The sequence below is a fragment of the Sminthopsis crassicaudata genome, chromosome 1, assembly GCF_048593235.1.
Source record: "Sminthopsis crassicaudata isolate SCR6 chromosome 1, ASM4859323v1, whole genome shotgun sequence".
Taxonomy (NCBI): Eukaryota; Metazoa; Chordata; class Mammalia; order Dasyuromorphia; family Dasyuridae; genus Sminthopsis; species Sminthopsis crassicaudata.
Window position 1 is genome coordinate 62534667 of NC_133617.1, and position 22910 is coordinate 62557576.

The 22910-nt window shown below is 39.3% G+C and overlaps 1 protein-coding gene across 6 annotated transcripts in view; it reads right to left on the reverse strand.

Annotated features, from left to right (window-relative positions):
* UNC13A (unc-13 homolog A) overlaps positions 1–22910 on the reverse strand; it is an 87396-nt gene that overhangs the window by 57015 nt on the left and 7471 nt on the right. For 5 of the 6 annotated variants that reach the window (XM_074307079.1, XM_074307089.1, XM_074307112.1 and 2 more), the window contains exons 2-7: positions 13959–13988; positions 13198–13297; positions 8665–8782; positions 7909–8032; positions 1976–2049; positions 1665–1719 (exon numbers count right to left, since the gene is read on the reverse strand). In XM_074307079.1, the coding sequence (XP_074163180.1) occupies positions 1665–1719; positions 1976–2049; positions 7909–8032; positions 8665–8782; positions 13198–13297; positions 13959–13988 (501 nt within the window). The remainder of the gene's footprint in view (positions 1–1664; positions 1720–1975; positions 2050–7908; positions 8033–8664; positions 8783–13197; positions 13298–13958; positions 13989–22910) is intronic. The other variant, XM_074307073.1, reaches the window with a different exon arrangement.

Genomic DNA, 22910 nt, shown 5'->3' on the forward strand with positions numbered 1-22910 from the left:
CAATATCCTGTCAATGGGGAAACTCCCATGGTTCCCACAAGTTTAAAAAAAAAAAAAACAATTTGCTACCCCTGTTGCCAGGCATGAGGTCAATTTTCTCTCCCTTTTCTATCCACACTTCCTGGATTCAATCCAGAGCTTGGACGGAAAATTTTCGGCCTTGAGTTTTCAGGGAAAGAGCCTCACTGACAGTTTTCACATGTGAGAAGCTTTCTTGGTCCAGGAGCTATTCTTCCTCTCATCCACTGGCCCTGGACTGTTGTGTATCCAGATAGATGGGTAAGTAGGGCAGAGATGACCCTCTCTAGCTTGGAGAGTCATCCTGGCATCTAAATCAAAGCAGAGATCTTAGTTGTTAGGGAAATAGATCTATTCTTGCCCAGTCAGCCAGCTGCTGGAAAGCATTAGCCAGCAGGTTCATCCCAATTGATTCCTTACTAGGATGAGAGGGGTCCAAAGACAACTGAATCTGATAGTGGGATCTGTGGAGCTGTTCTCTTGGTGAGCTTTCTTAGTTCCCATAGTTCTCTTTACACCTAAATAATTACCTGAGCATTTGATCAAGTGGGCAGCTGAGGAGGAAGTTGGAAAACAAAGGTATTTACCTGACATGTATCTCTTCCATAGCTTTTTGAAGCTTCAAATCCTTACTCAATTCCCAACCTAATCCCACATCCCAAAAGGGTAAACAGGCTCTCTTTTCATGCTCCCAACATTCTCTATCCCAACTTCCCCATTTCTCTCATGGAGAATGCTTTCTATTCCCCAAAGAACTTTAAAGTTATCATTTCATTCCCACCATAACTTGGGAAGCTAGCAGAGATTATTCTATTCATTTGACGTTTGAGGCAACTGGAGCAGAGACTGAGTGTCTTGCCCAAGGATACACAGTGAGTTAGTGGCAAAATTTTAAAAACTGTTCCCACATTATTATACTACATTATGGTTTATTGGATTCTTCTGGAACCCAGATCTTCTTGCTCTTAGATAGTTGTTTTATCTTCTGATTTACTGGCTATTCTTCCTTCCAACTCTTTCCCTCAATCCATCCCAGGCACATGTGAAGTGGGGATGGAGTGGTAGGGATGACAAATGACAGGGAGATATATGAAGGTGGGGAGAAGGGTAGGAGGACAGAAGGGAAGAGGAGCCAAGGAGAGAGGGGCTTTGGGGAAATAAGGTCAGGGACAGGGCTCTGGAATAGGTCAGGGGTTTGCTAGAAATGAAGGATAACTCTGCTGGCAAAATGCTTCCCCCAAACAGAATTTGAATCTGGTGGTAGTTAAATTCCAGATTGGGTGAGTTGAAGTTCAAAGGTGGAAGTCATTAGTGGTTTACTGGGTTCTTTTATTATTTTATTATATTTAATTTTATTTTTTACCTCAGAGAAGTAAGTCCCATAGGATCTGCAAGGGGAATCAGACCTGAGTAAGCCTAGCTCCTTATATTTTGAAGAGACAGCACGTCAGAAGGCATCAGGAGGGATCAAAGTCAAAAAACTATATCTCAGAAGACATCAAAAACCCAAACTCCAGATGGCACCAAACCCAGGCAGGAAGACAGGCAATAAGGCAGTCAGAGGATGTGTTTCCCTCAATTGTTCTTTCTGCCCCAGGGAAGGCTCACACTGTTTAGGGCCAGAAAAGGAAGAGAGCAGTACTTACAACACTGGGAGCTGGGGACTGGTAGAGGCTTGTCCTGTTCTTCTTGGAATGAATACTTAAGGGAGAAGAGAGAATGGGGGAAGGAAACTCAGGAGAGAAAAGAGGACTCTTTGCAGTCCTAAGTCAGAAATGTAAAACCCAAGTTTACCATCACCTCCCCAACTTAAAGGAAGAATGCTCTGGCTCACCCAGAAACAGGTCTGTCTTACCCCTCTCCCCCACCAAGAAAAAGAATCTGGGCACCCAATAGATTTGAGACAGCCATGTGTTGGGGCAAACAGAATCTGGGCATCATGCTAATGTCTACTCACATCATCCTGGTCCCTCATAGCATTTAACTGCTCCAGCTTCTTTGCCCAATACCGAGCCTCTTCCTCAGGGATGTCTGAAAATCAAAATCACATCTGTCAGCCCAGCAGGAAGTCCCAAGTCCCTGAACCTCCCACTGGCTTTGCCTCCATGGGACATGGATTGAAATATGGGAGAAAAAAACAAGTTGTTCCAAAACAAAGGTTAATGGAGAGGGATGCAAGGAGAGAAGGGAGAAAGATGGAGAGAAAGGAAAAGAGGAGGGAGGAAAGGGAGAAAAAAAGTGAGAGAGATAAGGCTGCTTCTTCTACAGATATTCTTAGTGATGGATGGCCAAGGGAAGAAACAATTTATCATTAAGAGTAGCTCATCATTGGCATTAATTAGGCAGCAGCATGGCAGCAAATTTAGTTCCTGGAAGGAATGAACAGGAGAAGATTGAAGTATCCTGCAGGTCTTCTTCCTTCTCTTCTCCTTCCCTTCCTCTCCTCTCATCTTCTTTTCTCTTCTCCTCTTCTCTCTTCTCCTCTCTCTTCCACCCCCCACTTCTGCTTCTTCCACCTTCAAAGTAGGTCCTCTACAAAAGCCTTCATCTTCAGTCATTATAGTATAGAGGTGAACCAGAGGATTTTGCCAGAAAATTATAAGCTTTGACAGATGCTACTAAACAGGAAAAACTTTGGGAATGGTCCTAGCAATAAGACTATCCAATCCAAGAACTGGCCCAAATTAGTACAAATATTCACATCATCAATACATTAGTTATTAGATGATAATTCTTTGAATAATACATTGGAACAGATAAAAATTTAAAGTGGCCTTTGATTATCATTCAGTAATAACTAGACTAGGGCAGCTAGATGGAGCAGTGAATAAAGCACCAGTCCTAAAGTCAGGAGGACCTGAGTTCAAATCTGACCTCAAACATTTAACCCGTCCTAGCTGTGTGACCCTAGGCAAGTCACTTAACCCCAATTGCCTCAACAAAATAAATAAATAACAACTAGGGTAGGGTGATTGAAAAGAAAATGGAGGGTGTTGAGAATTTTATTTTAAGTCTCATTTTAAACACTGATACTCTAAATGCAAGATCTTCATCAAATAACCCATGAGTAGATCCATTCCTGGAGTAATTGAATGATATCTACATTTACATTGTTTATATGAAATCAGATGACATCAAGAAGTTGCAGATTAATGGAAATCTGGCTTTCAAGTTCCTCTCAGAAGGAAAAATAAAATTACTAGTGGAGTTGGCTTCATAATAACTCAAGGACAAGAAAGATGATTTCATGTTTTAGTTGGTCATTTCAAGTTGCAGTTTTATGATGAGCACAGGCAAGGAGGCTAATATGAAGAAGTTGTAGTAATTATAACCATTCCAACTCACCTATTAAGAAACTATTGGGGGCAGCTTGGTGGCACAGTGGATAGAGCACCAGCCCTGAATTCAGAAGGACCCGAGTTCAAATCAGATCTCAGACACTTAATGCTTCCTAGCTGTGTGACCCTGGACAAGTCACTTAACTCCAGCCTCAGAAAAAAGAAAGAAAGGAAGGAAGAAAGAAAGGAAGGAAGGAAGGAAGGAAGGAAGGAAGGAAGGAAGGAAGGAAGGAAGGAAGGAAGGAAGGAAGGAAGGAAGGAAGGAAGGAAGGAAGGAAGGAAGGAAGGGAGGAAGGGAGGAAGGGAGGAAGGGAGGAAGGGAGGGAGGGAGGGAGGGAGGGAGGGAATGAAGAAAGAAAGAAAGAAAGAAAGAAAGAAAGAAAGAAAGAAAGAAAGAAAGAAAGAAAGAAAGAAAGAAAGAAAGAAAGAAAGAAAGAAAGAAAGAAAGAAAGAAAGAAAGAAAGAAAGAAAGAAAGAAAGAAAGAAAGAAAGAAAGAAACTATTATCTCTAAGTCCTCTTCCAATAATAGATAGCTATAATCCTGTGTTCTTGTAATCTTCCCAAAATGAAAAAATTAAAGCTAGTAGATCTAATTATCATTATTTCTTAGTAAAGTTTAAGAAATACAAAAGTCACAATAACTAGGAGACCAAAAGAACCCAAAAAGCAATTCAGCTAGCAAGCATTGATCCCTGCCAACCAAAGAGGTATTAAAAGAAAGGCCACCCCATTTTAGAGTACAACACTTGCTCATTTGCAAAACATCATGGAAAAGGAGAATAGAAGATTTTTCACAGTATTGCCTTGGGGAAGGGCGAAAAGTAGTGAATGGGAAAACAAAGCTCCAAATAATTGGTGTAGGATCCAACAAAACCCCATAATCTTGAAAATATTTATAGCTGAAATGGGAAAGTCAACAATAGATATGAAATATAACACTTGCCAGCATTTTTATATAATTTATTTGCATCACAAATAACAGTAGGATCACCATATATAGACTCTGCCACATCAGCACTCAATGTGGAAGCAGAACTGGCACTTAAGAAGTGAGAACAGCTTTACCTAACCAAATGCACAAGAAGTCCATATGGAGGTGATATTTTTACAGACATGAAAGAATAAATTTTAAAGATATTGCAAAGGTGAGGAATTTCCAAAAGAAATGGTTTTTCCAAAAGAATGGGGAAAAAAGCATTGTTGACCGAAAAGATATTAGAAACCATTAATCAATACTTTTCTTTCCCATCTACATTAAAAATTTTGTAAGAATGGTCTCCATAGATATTGAGAGTATCCGGGGTGAGAATATAAGAAAGAAATAATAGATTTCTACAACCAAATTTCCATTTCATATCACATCTTCATAGCCACACAATGAAAGATATTTTTGTCATTGTTGTTCAGTCATATCTGACTCTTAAAGACCCCATTTAGGATTTGCTTGACAAAGATAGTGGAATGCTATTTCCTTCTTCATGGATAAAAGAACTGAAACAAACAGAATTAAGTGACCTGCCAAGGGTCACATAGCTAGTAAGTGTCTGAGGATGGGTTTGAACTCAGGAAGCTGAGTGTTCTTAACTCCAGACCCAGAACTTTATCCACTGTTCCCAAAAATGTGTAGAAAATACAAAACCCCATTTTATTTACTGTTTGTGGTACTGTCCCCAAAATAAATTAATAAAAGCATTTTACTGGGTAGAACAAAAATTATCCCTTAAAGTTCTCCTCAACAAAATATTATGCAAGAGTTATCATCATAGAAATAATTTTATTTAATGATTCTCTGAATATCAGTAGGTCCTTAATAAGTGTTCATTGAATTATAATAATTCACATTTATATACCACTATAAGGTTTTCAAAGGGTCTTTTGCACAAGTCTTTAGGTTTTTAAAGAATAAACAGCAGATACAGAAAATAGATATCTAAAATGGGATTCAAACCAAGGTCTCCTGGCTTCCAATATAGAATTATTTCTATTATGACATGTGCCCTGGAATTAAATTGTTAGGCATAAAAGAGAGAAAAATACACCTGACAAATGTGTTTGCTGATGTCACTAAGGATGTCCTTTGAAGGCTAAATGGAAGGATTCCCAATTGATTGTAAAGATTTCCAGGTATTCCTATTTTACATGGGATCAATGCCAGCACAATAAAGGGCCTCCTACAGTGACTGCCCATGGGCCATCAAGAAGAGAAAAGACAAAAAGCTAAATGGATAAAGAATTCAAGTTACCCAGATGACAAGGAAGCAATTGGATGGGTAGCCCATTGAGTTAGCTCATTTGTGTATATACCTGGGATAAACATGGCAGGCAAATAGACAATAAATTTGACTGAAGATCAGAGTAGACTGGATAGCATTTTTGAAATTGTTCATTGCTTTCAGGGATCCCAGGCTGAAAATATCCATCCTTTTAAACATCGATAGTTTAAACCACAGTGCTATATGGCTTCAAGTATCAAGATCTAAAAATTGCCAGTGACCCGAAGGAAAACAGAACCTTGCAAAGTGTACATATACTTTGCAGACTGCAGAGCAGGAGTATGTTTTGAAATGCACAAAATAAAATACACAGAATTACAAAATGACCCAATTATATTGAAATATAATTACTTGTTTTTTTTCATTCATGGCCCCCAGGTTAAGCACCCCTGCAAGGGGCGTGAAGAAGAATGCTTTTTTTTTTTTTTTTTTTTTTTGATGTTCTAAATATTTAGGGAAAATATTTAAGGGCAACTTGCAGAACTCTATCAAAACTCAGAATTTCTTAGTTCTATTTCAAGGTAAAAAGACAAAGGAACATGGTCTGGCTTAGGGAGAAAGACTCAGAATGTTCCCAAAACAGAAATTCTTACAGAATCTCAGCATCTAAGAGAGAGACAGAACTTTAGAGAGCATGCAGACTAATCCATAGCTGAATGGTAATCATTATGATCACATTCTTAAAAACTAGTTATTTACCTTCTACTTGAAAACCTTGAATAAAAGGAAACTCACTACCTCTAAAAAGATCCCATTCTTCATTTAACCAGTTCTAATTTTTAAGCAGTTTTTTCCCTTGTACTGAGCTTGATGGATTTTTTTTTTTTTTTTTTTTTTTTTTTTACCAATTGCTTGTTCCTCATTCTATACTCTGGTGGGTTCAAAGTTAACAAGTACTGACAGATGACAGTCCTTTAAATACTTGAAGACAGTAATCATGCCCCTCCAAATCTTTCCTTCATTCCCTATTCCTTCATGTTCATATTTCAGGGTTTCCATTTCCTTTCCTATTTTGGACACGTTCTAGCTCATCAATACTTTTCCTAAAATGTGCTACCCAGAATAGCACGCAATTTCCATATATGCTATGATTAGAGCAGAGCACAATGGGTGTCTTCCCTGCCTCCATTCTAGACGCCATGCATTTTTAATAGCAAACTAGAAATACAGTGGGCAGCTAGTTAGTGCAGTGGGTAGAGTGCTGGCCCTGGGATCAAGAGAACCTGAGTTCAAACCTGGCTGGGAGACCCTGGACAAGTCACTTAATCCTGTTTGCCTATAAAATGTGCTGGATAAGGAAATGACAAATCTCTCCAGTGTCTTTGCCAGAAAAAAACCTCAGATGGGCTCATGGAGAATTAGAAACAACTTAAATGACTCAACTACAGCAAAGAATAACATTAACTGTTTGGACCCCATTATTATGTTGTTGAGGCATGTTAAGCTTAGACTCTATTTGAAGGACCTTGTTATTATCCTTAGCATTCAACACCTGTCTTAGCTCATTCTGGGATTTAGTGTGGTCCTTAAAGGACCATGATATAGTTTATACTTATTCTCTATCATTTGCCTTGGACCTCTTTTTCAGATGTCTTTAAATCTGACTTGGAGAATGGACTTTCAGGGGTCTCAAGGCAGTTCACTCTTTCATTCCATATGAAGATCAATTCTTCTCAGAATCTCTTTCTTGAAAGTATCTCATCCCTCTTGAGCTAACTTGCCCTGAAAAATCTTATAATACTACCTATCCTTTCTCTGAATTCTGAATTCCTTTATTGCATACATAAGAAATCTACCAGACAATGCCTTGTTTCATCTATTACAAATGTTAACATTCTTCCAAGGTCAGCTTTGGTTTCCAGATGCTCCTGATTGGTCAAAATTAGATCCACATGTTTTTCAGCTATCCAGCTTTCAGCAGAGAACTTTAGCAGTCATATAGTTGAAGTCACTCAACACAATTATATAATTCCTCCTTATGATCTGCTTATAGAAATCATCTTCCATTTCTTCCTTCTGGCCAAGCAATATGCTCTTATCATAATATCATGTCCGTTCTCTGTTCATTGAACCTCAACCAAATGCCCTCCATTGTACTTTCTGCATTTTGGTTTGTGAATGTCCACATGGAATATATTTTTCTTCATATAAAATGATAGATATGAGTCAGATCCTAGCAAGTTTCAGTAGAGGGAAAGAGGACAGAGTTTGGCTTGAGGAAAACTCGGGGGGACTCTCCTTTGACTAGTAGATTCTAAGTTCTGCTGTCATCACTTACCCAAGGGCAGTTCAAAGCGGGTATCCAGGAGTATTCGATGGAAGGTGGGGTCCTTAGTACCACAGATCTCATTGTCTGTCATGATGACTTGAGAGTCCAGGGTGAGCCATTCACCAGGGCCCTCCTGAGAAAGGAAACCCCCATCAAATCCAGAAGTGGTCAGAGGAAGAAGAGAGTTGGGGGAAAAGAGAACATGAAAACATTAAAACTAGTATTAAGGGAAAATGTTGTGGGGTGGATAGGACCACCATGTGGCAGATACCTTTGCCCTTCTTCTTCCTTAATTAGTGCTCATTGTAACCCTTTTGGTACCCTTCTACTGTGCACTATCTCAGCTAGTCCCTATCACTACACATTTAAAATACAATATTATTTTAAGAAAACCACTGCATCCATTTGGGGTGGGGGGGCCAAAGGGGGATCACAACAGCATTAGGACTCTAGGTAAAAGTGATGCAATTAGGTTTGTGGCCAGGGAAAAGAATAAAGAGCAAAAAACTACACTACCACTTTCTTTGTGGTCTACCTTGGGGAAAGAGAAGAATTCTGTAAGAAAGATCAGCCAGGAACTATTCCCAGCTCTGGAATACCTCCTTCAGGAAGCCTTGCTGGTAAGCCCTGGTCTTGCTTCCAAACCTGTAAGTACCACCTTTGACCTCTCCTTCTTTATACTGTCCTGCCTCCTTCCCCATCTTTCCCATCTTTATTAAATAAATAGTTCATTGCTGCTGCCCATCTCCCATCCGTTGTGCTCACCTCATTAGACTGTCGAATGGTCCGAAGGGGAATCCATACAGTGCCCACCATGGTGTCCCAGATAAGCCCTTTATTCCAAACTTCCACTGTCAAGCCAAGGTCCAGGCGATTAATTTCACTGGCAGAAGAAACAGAAGGAAAGTGGGAGAGCAATCATTCATAGATCCATAGCCAGAAATGAGAATATAAGGTAGTTAGGAGATACAGCAAATAAAATACCAGGGTGGGAATCCACCTGATTTGAGTTTACATCCAGGTTCAAACACTTACCAGCTATGTGCTGCTGGGCAGGTCATTTATATTCTAACAATTAATAGCACTTACCATAGGCAACTGGGCCTAGAGTCAGGAAGGGCTCAGTAATGGGCAAGTCACTTAACTCTGTGTGTGAGTAAGTATATAAAAATTTGAAACTCTTAAAATGTCAAATCAATGTCAAATATTATTATTTAGAGCTGGAGAGGACATTAGAGGTCATTTAGCTATACAGCTATCTTTTTACTCCTCTCTTCCCAACCCAAGCCACCCATAAACCAGCAGAGTACTAGGAAACAAGACTAGCAAGAGCAATTGCTTTGGAGTATCCTCCTCCTCCAACTATTTTGCCCCTTCCCTAATCCTGCATGAAGGACCCAGAGGCAACCAGGAAATACAATGTATAGAATGTTGGACTTGAACTCAGAAAGAACTGAGTTTGGATCCAATCCAGACACTAACTAGCCTTGTCATCCTAGGCAGTCTCAGTCTCAGTTTTGTCATTTGTGCAATGGGGACATCAGCTACTTCAAAGGGATGTCATGTGGATCAAATGAGCTTACATGTAAAGTGCTTTGTAAATGTAAAATGTTATAAATGATAGTAATGATAATTGTTTAGTTGGTTGCTGTCCTTTGTTTTTGAAGAAGACCAAAATGATATCACTATGTTAGAGTTGAGTTATGGTGTGTCCAACTGTGGCTGATCAGGGAATGCTCTGAGGTGGCTACTCCAACTTTGCACAGCTGAATGATAATAATAATTATTGTTGTTAAGTTGACACTTTTCATCCCCACCACTGGAGAAGGGAATTAAAATCCCCACTCCCAATACTGGGAGATGAGGTCCTTCCAGATAAGACGGACAACCTCTAGATCTTATCTCTTGCCCATAAACTGCTTCCAAAGTACTTTCAGCCCTTCCCATTTGTCCTGAAGCTAAAGTCTCTTATATCTGTTGTCTCCTCTCCACTCTCACTCTCTCAATTAGAGTATGAGGTCCTTGGGAGCAAGGACTGATTCTATGTCTATTTATATCCTTGGTTCTTGGCACATAGTAAGCACTATATAAATGATTTCTTATTGAATCATTCATTCACTTGATAAATGCTTATTGAATTGAATGGAACTAAATTTGCTTATTCTGTTCCCTATTCCTGAAATCTCAGTCTCTCAGTCTCTCAGTCTCTCAGTCTCTCTCTCTCTTTCTCTCTCTCTCTCTCTCTGTTCCTCTCTCTCTCTCTCTCTCTCTCTCTCTCTCTCTGTCTCTCTCTCTCTCTTTCTCTCTGTGTGTGTGTGTGTCTATCTATCTGTCTGTCTCTCTCCCTTTATTTTTTTCTCTCTCTTTATCTTTCTGTGTTTCTCTCTGTCTCTCTTTTTCTGAATCTCTCTATGTATCTCTCTTTTTCTCTTTCTCTCTGTCTCTCTCATTTCTTCCTTCCCTCCTTCTCTCCCCGTCTCTTTCTCTCATATTATTGAACTCCTGTCCATCCTTTAAAGACAAACTCAAATGCTATTTCCTCCAAGAAGAAAAAGAAAATGATGTTCCCCATAGTCCTTTGTCTGTACTTCTCTACTATATGTATCATATCATAGTTCACTCATCATCTGTGTTTGCATTTTCATCCTCCACCAGGTTGTATACTCCACAAAAGTAACATTTTGGCCTAATGAAACCTCAATTTTCCCCAGGCCTGAGTATAGGAGGGTTCTCTGTATATAGTAGGTTTCAAATAAATATTTGTGAATTTGTTGTTCATTCTGTTCTACTCCCCAAGCCCTATAGCTAGTTAGAGGTTTCCCAGTCACTACTCTCCCTTTTCCCTACACACTTTCCTGTGGCATAAGGGTCTATCCTTAGCCTCTTCCATTCCTCAGATCCTGGGCCTGGACTCAAGCCATCTCTTCCCAGCATCCATACAGCATCAAAGACTACCCATGAGAGGGTCATGGCATATTGAAAAGAGTTCTGGGCTAGGAGCCAAAATACCTAGGTTTCAGTTCTAATTAATGCTTCCAAGACTGGCAGTCTTGGTCAGGTCACTTCTACTCCCAGAGCCTCAGTTTCACCCTCTATAAAATGGGATTAGTGGCTTTTACACCACCCATCTCACACAGAACAATGAGAAAAGAGTTCTGCAAATTGTAGGGGATAAAAATTGGGGCCATGGTAGTAATCTCAGGTCTGTGACTGACTTATTTTATAGTAGCTAACATTCATGTTGCCCCTTAAGATTGGCAAAGCACTTTTACAAATATCACTTCAGCTGATCCTCTCAACCACTCTGGGAGGTAGGAGTTATTATTGCTCCCATTTTACAGATGAAGAAACTGAGCTAGACAGATATTAAGGACCACACAAGTGTTTGAGGCCAATTGAATTCAGGTTTCCCTGATTCCAAGTCCAGTGCTCTAATACTTGCCCCACAAGGCTGCCAAGTTGTACAATTTTGATCAAGTAAGCCATTCTGCTTGAGCCTCAGTTACTTTCTGTAAACTGTAGGTGATTTCTAACAACCTTTCCAGTTCCAAATCTCATGAATTTATGAATGTAGCTATGTGATCTTGAGTAAGTCAATTGTGGAATCTCATTTTCCTCATATGTAAAATAGGAACAATAATATATTCCCTTCCTTCCTCACCAAGTTGTAAAGAAAACACTTGCTGTAACTTAATCTACTATAAAAATGCAAGTTATAATACTGTATGAGGATGTATTCTGATGGAAGTGGATATCTTTGACAAAGAGAAGATCTAATTCAGTTCCAATTGATCAACGATGGACAGAATCAGCTACACCCAGAGAAGGAACACTAGGAAATGAGTGTAAACTGTTTGCATTTTTGTTTTTCTTCCCAGGTTGTTTTTACCTTTTGAATCCAATTCTTCCTGTGCAACAAGAAATTTGATTCTGCAGACATATGTTGTATCTAGGATATACTATAACATATCTAACATGTATAAGACTGCCTGCCATCTAGGGGAAGAGGTTGAGGGAAGGAAGGGAAAAATTGGAACAGAAGTGAGTGCAAGGGATAATGTTGTAAAAAATTACCCATGCATATGTACTGTCAAAAAAAAGTTATAATTATAAAATTTAAAAATATTAATAAAAAAGAAATGCAAGTTATTATTACTATTATTATGTCAGTTTGTCTCCCAGAAAGAAGATGTGCATTATTATAGTCATGTGACCCAACTGATTCATCAATTTGAAATCCCAGAAAAATAGATGGAACTAAAAGTCAATGATAAATGCCACACCCAATGCCATAGATGAAAACTGAAGAAGATTATACCCAGGGACCTCTGTGAATCACCTGATAGAGCTGTATCTTGAGGGAACTTAAACAGAAGTAAAGCTAATGAGCCTGATTGCATTAGGAAAATGTAGAGCTAAGATTTTCATATTCTAAAACTGTAAACTCTTACTTAACCAGTTTTGAACTTTGGATTTATTTGCTATCCTTTTAATGGCTGGTAAAATAACAAAATTGGGAACTGGAAAGGGGCCTTATACTCAATGTAATCCAATTCCTTCTCCAGTTAATAGATAAGAAAACTAGGACTTAGAGAAAGAAAATTACTTGATCAAAGGCACTTTAGTGAGTCAGGAGAAGGGTTCCTGTGGGGAGGAAAAAGTCCAACCAACTCTTATCTTACATGAAGTAAGGTGGAGAAAGAAAAGAAAATTGTCTACTGTAAGGCCAGAGATCTGGAGAAATCTGGTACCTTAATAGCAAGGTAGGACAGATGGCTGTAGGAGGTAGGAACAAGAATAATCCTAGCATCTCTGAGAAGCTATTTGGCTGGGGGGGAGGGGGCGGAACCTACATAATTGAATCTGATGAATGCTGGCCCAGCTTCTCATTTGGCAGATTTCTTTAAAGACTGAAAAATAGAGGCCTAAGTAGCTGAATAAGGTAGTGCAGTGAAATGAGCAATAGACCGGAAGTCAGAGGACTCAAGTGTGAGTCCCATTCTACCAATGAGTTCCTTGGTCCCCTATGTGACTGTTAGCTTGCCCACTTGTGGATTGGGCATAAGAATCCCCACTCAACTAACTTCTCAGGGGTTATTTGGGGACCAAATGAGAGGATAGATAAGGGAAATCTTTATAAACTGAAAATTGATCTGTAAAGTGCTATGACTATTTGAGTAATTATTATTATCATTCAATCCTGTGCTCTGAGTCAGCTTCCACAGCCCTTCATAATTGCTATTATTCATAACTGAATAAATAGATAAGGGTGGCTACCAGAGTGCCACAGATACTCACAACATGAAATCCTGCTCCCAGCATGGCAGGTTCCCCCGAACCGCGATGGTGGTGCTCTTAACATTCTGCACCTTCAGGGTCACGTAGGTATTGAATTTTTCTGGGGGAAGAGATAGCAGGCAGAGTGAAAAGGTTTTTAGGGTTGGACCCACTAGGTCTGTTTGATTCTCTCAATGGCTCCAATTAAAACCTCCCTAAATCTATCCCCCAGAACAACCTCAAACAGACTTTGGGTATGTGGAAAGCATTAGGAATACAGGCAATCTACATGCTCATGTACTCAAACACCTGCAAACACTCAGCTCAATTAATAAAAGTAGATCTTATTGCCCAAGAGTCTGGTCTCTTGTAGAATCATAGTCATAAAGTTGGGGACTTGATCATTTCTGAATCTGAATAAGAATTCCATCTACAAAATGCCAGAAGAGTAGTCAACCTCAACTTTAAGTTCTCCGGTGGCAGGAAATTCATTACAAATCAAGGTAGACAATTTTGAATAGGTCTTTGTTAGGAAATTTTCTTTCATACTGAATCAAAATCAGTCCTTCTGTAACTTTCTTCTACTAGTCCTAGATCTACCCTCAAACACCATTTTATTACAAAGGATTTGGGAAGGGTTAGAGAAGAGATGAGCTCTCTCTCTCTCTCCTTTTACTCTAAGTCCTATCCCTAAACATTACCCTTCTAAATGAGTGATCATTCATACATATGCTCATCCTGATCTATAAAACAAAAATAAAAAACAAGGTGGGGTCACTTACCTTGAGCACCATCAAACTTGGCTTTTTTGACTGTAGAAAGAGACAGAAAAGGAGAGGCAAAAAGAGGGAGAAATGGGAAGAGGGGAAATCATGGAGATGAAGTGACAGTGAGATAAATGGAAATTAAAAGACAGGTAGAAGAAAAATGAGGTGAGGAGATGAGGAGAAAAAAGAGATAAGAGAGATGAGAAGAGATGAAAAACGAGATGGATATGGAGAAATATGTAGGAGGAGAGAGAGAAGAGGGTATGATGAGAAGAGATGGAAGGAGACATGAAATAACATGGAAACAGTATGGGAAAGGAAAATATGTCAGAGGAGAGGATGAGAAGGAGAGAGGGGAGAGGGAAAGAGGGAAAAAGTGACAGTGTTATTGAAAAGACAGGTAAACATAAGCTGAAAGCAGAAGAGATAAGGAAAAAGTGTTCCCTTAACTCTTGGTCCCAGATGTCCCCCTCCCATCACCTCTAATGCCCCACCTTTCACTTTCCCTCTTATGAAGAACCTGCCCAGCCATTTCTTTTCTGAGATCTGGTTAAACTTTAAACAGAATAAAACAAGAAAGAATTAATAGAGACAACCTCTGAGCTCTAAGCCTGAGAGAACAGGGTATGCAAAAGATACAAGATAAATTGTAGCAGGTGCTGGTAAAAATGTCAATAACCTAAGGGGACAAGGAAGATTTGACCCATTTTCTACCTTGTCTTCAGTGGAGCTTCCTGCCAATGAAATTTATCAAAGCACTGTCACTGACAGAAACATCAGTATTTATCTTTTTTTCTCAAGGTGGTATGTTATCTTAGGGAGAAGTAAAAGGAGAGTCACTGGTATTTTTATCCTACTCAGAACTCTATGTTCTGGACCTTAGCTTTAGGAATTTGATTAGAGGCTTCTTTTGGATTTGTGATACCTTGACAAAAGTACTCCCTCACCCTATTTCCTACTCCTCTTCCTCAGGTCTTTCCCATCAGTAGCAGGAGAATGGAGTTTAATAGGGGACCTGCCTGGGATGATACAAGCATTCCTGGAAAGTGTTCAGACTTTCCTAAGGGCTTCCTTTTTCATTGCCAGGAACAGTGTTACAGAAAAGAAAACGGATGTATTTCTGAAGACATTAAAAGCTAAGAAACTATGAAGAGATGTAAGCAAAGAGAAAAGGTTGATGATGGAAGGAAAAGTGTCCAGACCTTCCTAGGGGCTCTCTTTTCACTGCCAGGAACAGTGTTACAGAGGGGGAAATGGATGTATTTCTGAAGATATTGAAGCTAGGAAGTTATGAAGAGAGATTGTGAGCAAAGAGAAAAAGTTGGGGGATGGAAGGAAGAGACCAGATAGACACCATGAACTCAACCTCCTAGGGTTAGACTTTGTTAGAGTGAGGCAGATTTTAGCTAGGCTAATTGAGGGTTAGCTCTTTGTCCCAGGGGAGTTATGACTTAACTTGTCTCTCACATCAGGGGAAGAGGGTAGAGAGAGAGATCTTTTCTAATCTTCCAACTTCTCATGGAAGTAAAGATGAAAGTAGTTTACAAAGTAGAAAGAGGAGGAAACAGGAAATAGAAGAAACAAAATTAAATATGAGATGAATAGATAAATAGGAACAGAATCACAGGGCAAATTTGAATAAGGAAGACAGGAAGTGCAACCGGTGGCTGGAGAGTGAGATGAACAGATGCAAGCTGGAGTGGTAAAGACTGGAGAAGGAAATGGGTGGGTGGTGGGAAGAAGAGGGAGAGAGGTGTGAGGAAAGAAAAATGAAGGGGAGAGAGGAAAAAAAATAGGAGCATTAAAAAGAGGCAGTCACCTAAGCCAAAGCAAACTGCCTTCAGCACTATATGAGGGACAGCTCCTTGATCTTGCTGGTCCCAACCAGTAAAGCAGTGGGAGGGAGCTGAAAAGGAATCCAAAACTTAATTTAACAAAAGGGATCCAGTCTCCCCATTTCTTCTTTCTAAGAACCCAGAAAAGATCCAATAATGGGCATAAGCTGCTTCCTAGCATTTCCTATTCTGTCTTTTCATTTTTTGTTAAAAATGGAATTTACTATGTGACAACTAGATGGAGCAATGGATAGAGCGCTGAGCCTGGAGTTGGGAAGATCTGATTCAAATCCAGTCCCATACAATAGCTAAGTAATTCTGGCAAGTTTGCCTCAATTATAAAAATAGAGGTAGTAATAGTATCTACTCTGAGAGTTGATGTGAGGATCAATAAGATATTTGTGAAGTGCTTAGAACAATGGCTGTTACATAGTAGGTGTTTAATAAATGATCATTTCCTTCTATCCTCATACTGGATGACTTTCTAAGAATAGGAAGAGAAGGGATACTGGGGGTAATTCTGGTGATATAAAATATATCAATAAAAATTTATTCTAAAATGTGTGTTATGGAGGCAAGAAAGTGTCTTTTAACATCATTGATTATACAACAAATTCAATGGAATAAATATTTATTAAGTGTCTAGTATATTCAAGATGCTTTGTTAAGTGCTAAAACCATAAAGCTATAAAAACAAAATTAAAATAGCCCCTTTTCTCAAGAGACTAATTAGAACTGTTTCATTCCCAACAAATTAGGGATGACTTTGCCCCTATCTTTTTTTTTTTTTTTTTTTTTTTTTTTTTTTTTTTTTTGCTCAGGAGGTGACAACCCCGAACTAAGCAATAGATAAAGGGAAAATTAGAGAAGAAACAGACTCATTAATAGGGATGAGGACTTCTAAAATACTCAGTGAAAGGACTGGGGTCTCAATTGGAAGGACAGGGGATGGGGGGGAAGATCGAAACATAGAGAGAGCATAGGGACTCAATGAGCAGAAGGAGGATTAGATAAGAGAATTAGGATTCAGAAAGAGGATGGAATCTCAGTGCTAGAGGTCAATAAAATGGTTGTGACAACTCCCCTGGAGCTCAATTTCTTCCTCTGCAAAACAAGGAGTTTAAACTGAAAAAATAATCTTTACCTGTTCTTCCAGGATTTAAAAGAAAAACAAATAAACAAACAACCTCTAAGATCCAATGACCCAGACCTGTCTAAAACAATTTCCCACACAGCAACCTAGGTTCCATACTTATTGCTTCCCTGCTCTTTTATATTCTGTGACCCAGCCTCCTTCTATTTACCCTTCCCCTAGCCTTCCACAGGCCTGGGAAAACAGCCATCGGGCATTGTGGGTGGCCATATTCATCACTAATAAGTTTGCTGCCCCTGACTATGACCATAGGGTTAGTTAGAATGGGTAAGGCTGGGAGAGAAGCTCAGAGCCCTGCCCTGGCAGGACTATAGCCAGATTCAGTGGCCCCTCCCCACTGCCGCTCCCAGTCACACGCTCCAGGGCTATTTATAAAACTGAGCTGCCGCCAGAGGAGGATGTGGGTGATGCGGCCAGCCACTGGGAGGAGGTCTGAGTCTAGAAAAGTGGAGGATGGGCTGGAAAAGAGGAGGGTGAAAGGAATGGGGGGAGGGACTCAGGGAAGCCAGAAGACAAGGCCCGCCTGCTGATAATGAGCAGCCTGGAGACACCTTATTATTAAATCTCATTGTAATTAGTATGGCTGTGATCCACTAGCATCCGACACCCATTTACTAATGATCAGAGACAGTGTGGTGCCTCTGAGAGAGCCCTATACTGGGTAATCAGGAGACCTGGCTTCTGGAGCTGGCTGTCACTAAATTTACTGTGTGACCTTGGATAACTGCTTCCCCGAGCTGAGTCTCAGTCTCCCCATCTGCAGAATGAGGATTTGGGGCTTCATGTTCAATAAGAGCCAACAGTCACTCCCTTCTGCAACTCACCTCTTCACAGCTGCCAAATTGATATTCCTAAAGAACAACTTTAACTTTGTCACTCCTCTATTCAAGAAGTTCTAGAGGATCACTCTTACCTCTAGGATAAAACACAAATTCCTTTTTTATGGCACTAAAGTCCCTCAGTTGGTCAGTCAGTCACTTAGTATTTATATAGCACCTACTATGTGCCTTCAAAGTTTAGTTCTAACATATTTCTAGGCTGATTTCACATTACTTCTCACATGTTCTTAATTCCAGCCAAACAGACCTTCTTGAACTTCTGTTACACACAATTGCATTTTAAATATTTGTGCCTTTCCATGGGTTGTCCTTCTTTTCCCTCTCTTCTTGAAATCCCCAGATTTAATTAAAGATCAGTTTAATTGCAGCTTCCTTCATGTGGCTTTTCCTGAGACTCTTCTCCCTCTCCTGACAATACATTTGCATATTTCAGTATTTCTGCATGTCCGTGTTGTTTCTCTAAAGCACAATGTTAAGTCCCCTGATGAAAAGAAATGTTTCATTTTGGTCCCTGCATCCTCATCACTGAGCAAGTACTTACTGTTTAATGACTATAAAGTTCTATTGACTTGAACAGTAAGATACAGTAGGTAACATCTCTAACCAAACATATGATGTAAAAGAAGGGAACGAAGGACAAAACCAAGTCTAACTGTCTTTCATTCTAATCAGACCACACCTGAACTATTTTGTTTGATTCTAGACAGATGTAGTTAGATATCCTGGGAAGGGTGACCAGGATTATAAGGAGACTTGAAACTATATTCTGTGGTGATTAGAAAGGATTTAGAGGGTACACGATGACTGAAGTCATATTTGAATAGGGAGAGAAATGAAGTTTGTTCTGCAGGGCTGAAAGGGCAAGAAGTAGAAGTGATAGAAGGAAGTTGAAAAGAGTTGAATTTCAGCTCCATTTAAGGAAAAGCTTCCTAACAATTAGAGGTATCCAGAAGTGGAAGGAGCTGCTTCAAAACATTAACAAATCACTGGAGTGATTCACTGAAGTGGAGGTTGCACAACCTCTTGTCAGGAATTGTGTGGAAGGCATGACTGCTTTGGTATGGGTTAGACTAGATGGGCTTCTGAGGTCCCTCTTAGCACTAACATTCTGGAGTTCTAGAATGTTGTTTGCCCCAAATCCTCGGGATAGTTGGTCCTATTTTATTGTCTACTCTGTCCTACATCCTTACCCCATAACCTGGGAACCACCCAAGGCAGAGGAATTGCCATGAGTCTTTGCCCTGTGGCTGCTTCTAAGATGGAGCCCCGTCAAGTCTGGATAGTGGAATCCCAGCTTCTAGTGGGCTCTAGGAAGAAACATTCCAGAGAGGGGATCACAGGTGCTGGAGTGGGCTGGCTGTCTATATTCATAGGTTTGTTGACAATTGAATTCAACAAGCATTTATTAGGCACTTAACACGTTTGAAGGGCAGCTAGGTGGTGCAGAAGATAAAGCTCTAGACTTTGAGGCAGACAGACCTGAGTTCTTACTCTAGGCAAATACCTTAGCCTCTGTTTAATTCACTGGAAAAAGAAATGGCAAACTACTCCAATATCTTTGCCAAGAAGACCCCATGAAATGTATGGTCCATAGAGTAATGACTGAATCAACTGAACAACAAAAATATTTGATGTACTATGCTAGATACTGGAGATATAGAGACAAAGATAAAATGATTTTTGTCCTCAAGGAACTTAAATTCTATTGAAAGAATTCAACATATACACTGATAAGTAAATATAAAGATTAGAGGAAGGAGAGAGAAATTAAAAATGAAAAGTAGCTGGTAAAGGAAGCTAATACATAGGTTTTTGACCTAAAAAGATTAACAGGTGGGATCGATGGAAGGGATAAAGACTGAACCTGTGGGAACTTTCAGGTAAGGAAATACTCTGTACCGTTGAAGGTTGGCACTTTCTCTGAAACTTAGAGAGCTGTCTAGATCTTGGTATCAAGCTCAAATAAAAATTAGGACCAAGAATCCTGCAACAACATAATTACTTAGTTTCAAAATGTTAGTGCTATCTCTGCTGTATCGTATTTTTTCTATTTTGTTAAATTATATTTTAATCTATTTCCTGCCATATTGGGTAGTATTGCTGGCTTCTTGTAACCCACCCACAGCATGTTTGACACCTCTGGCCTAGACTACTGACTAATGAGTTAAAAATGAAAAAAAATGTAATCAAGATAAATGCAAAGTTCTATACACAGGTTCAAAAAAATCAACTGGCCAAATAAATGATTTGATAATGTTAAATGGCAACCACAAATGGCAAGATCTTAGAAGAATAAATAAAACAATATCAGAAGCAGTGTCCAAAAGGAAAATTGTATTTCAGATGTAGTCTGCCCTAGAATATTATGCTCAATTGTAGATACCACAGTTAAAGTATTTTTATGAACTGGTCTCTGGGAGGCAGCCAAATGATGAGTAGCCTCAGGCTGTTTAAGGATCATTTGAAAGAACTGGGGGGTCCTTATTCCAGAAAAAAGAAAACTTAAGTGGGGAATATGGTAACTGTCTTTAAATATTTTAAGATATTGTTTGGAAAAAGAATTAGACTTTTTGATGGAAAAAGCAGAAACAGGACCTTAGAGAAAGGTAGATTTAGACTTCAATTAAGGAAAATCTTCCCAGTGAAGCTCCATATACCTGCATTCTCTTTTGGCTCCAAGGCAGCTTTGGTCAATCCCAGAGTCGGCTGACTGTGAAGAATCAGATTTCAACTGAATTGAGGTAGGGCAGGTGGGGAGAGAAAAGGTATGCCCTTTTGGATTATGGTAATTTTGTATTCATGTTGATACCATTATTCATTTAGAAAGGCACTTAGGAATTGTTTGAAATTTGGAATGGGCAAAGACCTGGTCTTGAATGCTGTGCATGACATTTAGTCCATGACACTTACAGGTGATATGACCACAATCAAGTCCTTTGACTTCTTTCAGCATCAATTTTCTCCTTTTAAACATGGGAATAATGCTACATTCTTTAGAGACTAATTGTGAGGAAATCAATTGGATAACCTTAAATTGCTATATAAATAGGAGTTATTAGTATTCCTTCCTCTATTACCCAATCCACCATCACCATTTTTGGGTGAGGAAACTCATAATAGCATGTATGTTCTACATGGAACATACCAAAGCCTTAGTTAGGACACTTGAAACAGGATTGTGACTCAATTGTTAAAAATAAAGTACTCACCCCAGGATGCTAAGGTATGCATTGAATCCCCCAAAGACAAGGTGAATTTTCAGAAAAGTAACTTTGGGGTATTTTTAAAATAGTTTATTTTTGTATAGATAATAGAATAGTAGATTGGGGGAAAAAAACATTACTATCACCTGGTCCATCCTGTACTTAGGTACAAATCCCTTATAAAACATCCTCCACAAGAGGTCATCCAAAATGAACCTGAATATCTCTAACAATGGAAAACTGGCCACCTATTATAACAGCTCAATTCTTTTGGATACTAAAATCTGTCTAACTGCAAGCCTGTCCCATTAGTCCTAGTTTCACCTTTTGGGACTTAGCCAAACAAATTTAATTCTTCTTCTCATGAGAACCCTTCAAACACTTGATGATCGCCATTAGAGCTGGCAGGGAACTTAGGGACCATCTAGCCAACCCCCAAAGCCACAAAGCTTGTAGGCAATAAAACTAATACTTGAATGCAGGCCTCTTGTCTTCAAGTTCAATCTTTTCCCTACTATACAGTGCCTCTCCTATCTCTACTGAATGTCTTCTCTTCTCTAGGTCAAACATCCCCATTTTCTTCAGGTGACCTTCAAATGACACATTCTCCAATACTCTTATAACTCTGTCACCATCTTTAGGACATGATCCTACTTATCAGTGAATTCCCTAAAATATAATGCCCAAAAATGAGCTCAGTGATCTAGACTGGGGAGAGAGATCTGCCTAGAACAGAAATAGAAATGAACACTTCTGTCCCTCTGAACATTCTGCTTTTATTAATGTAGCCTAATATTGCATTGGGTGTTGGGAGGGAGGGGAATTGGGAAAGGAGGGAATTCCTATCTCATATGTTAGAGGGGGATGAGCAGGTAATTGTTTAACAACTATCTGTCCAACATATTTTTAAAGTTCAATCTGTATTAATATCTTCCCCATCACTTTCTTAAGTCTAGACAATGAACAAAAGAATAAATTAAGCCCTGATTTGTAATTTCTGCTGATTCCTGAGATGAAAATACTTACTAAAAAATCTAACAATTAGTGTTCCCCTACCATTTGATCTTTCTCCAGCAAACCCCTGAAGTTGACACATCGAACTTGATGTCTAACTCACTCTGATCTTTATTCATATAAATTACTGAATAACTACTTGCCAGTGTGTGTGTTGTGGATTTTCAGACATCAAATAAAAACACTTCCAAAACATGTGGGAAGCATTTAGGGAGACAAGGGCAGTAGCCTTATGGGTCTCTTCGGAGCCTTGTTAGGTTGGCCTTCTATTCTCCAATGTCTTTTCCTCTGATTGCCAATTTTCTAAGAAAAAAAAAGAGAATTTTCTTGGCTTGACTCCCAGGAGGCAGAGCTACAGAATTAAATGAAAAGCATATTTGAGTCTTCTACCTGACTCTCTTTTCTAATTATTAATCTCCTTGAGATTCTGTGATATGTCAAGAAAACTAGAAATGGAACCCTCTCCTTCCTCATAATCCTATCAAATTAACAGGTTGGTTGAGCATTACAGAATGACAAATCACATAATCCGAAGAGACCTGTAAAGTTACCTGACCTAAGCCATCTCTGAACAGGAATGGCTGCTAACACCCCTGACAATTAACCACCTTCTGAATACCTCAGGTGAAGGAGAACCTACTGAATACTGAATATCCTTGAATAGTACTTGCACTTAGTTTTTCCCAATCTCAAACTTAAATCTGCCTCTTTGCAGCTTCTATCCACCACTCTTAGTTCTTAATTCTGAATCCAAGAAGATTTCTTTTCCGTGTGACTACCCTTTTTTTGTAAGACAATTGAGGTTAAGTGACTTGTACAGGATCACACAACTAGTAAATGCTAAGTGTCTGAGGTTGGATTTTAATTCAGATATTACTGATTTCAGGGCCAGTGCTCTATCCACTGTGTCCCCTACCCTTAAG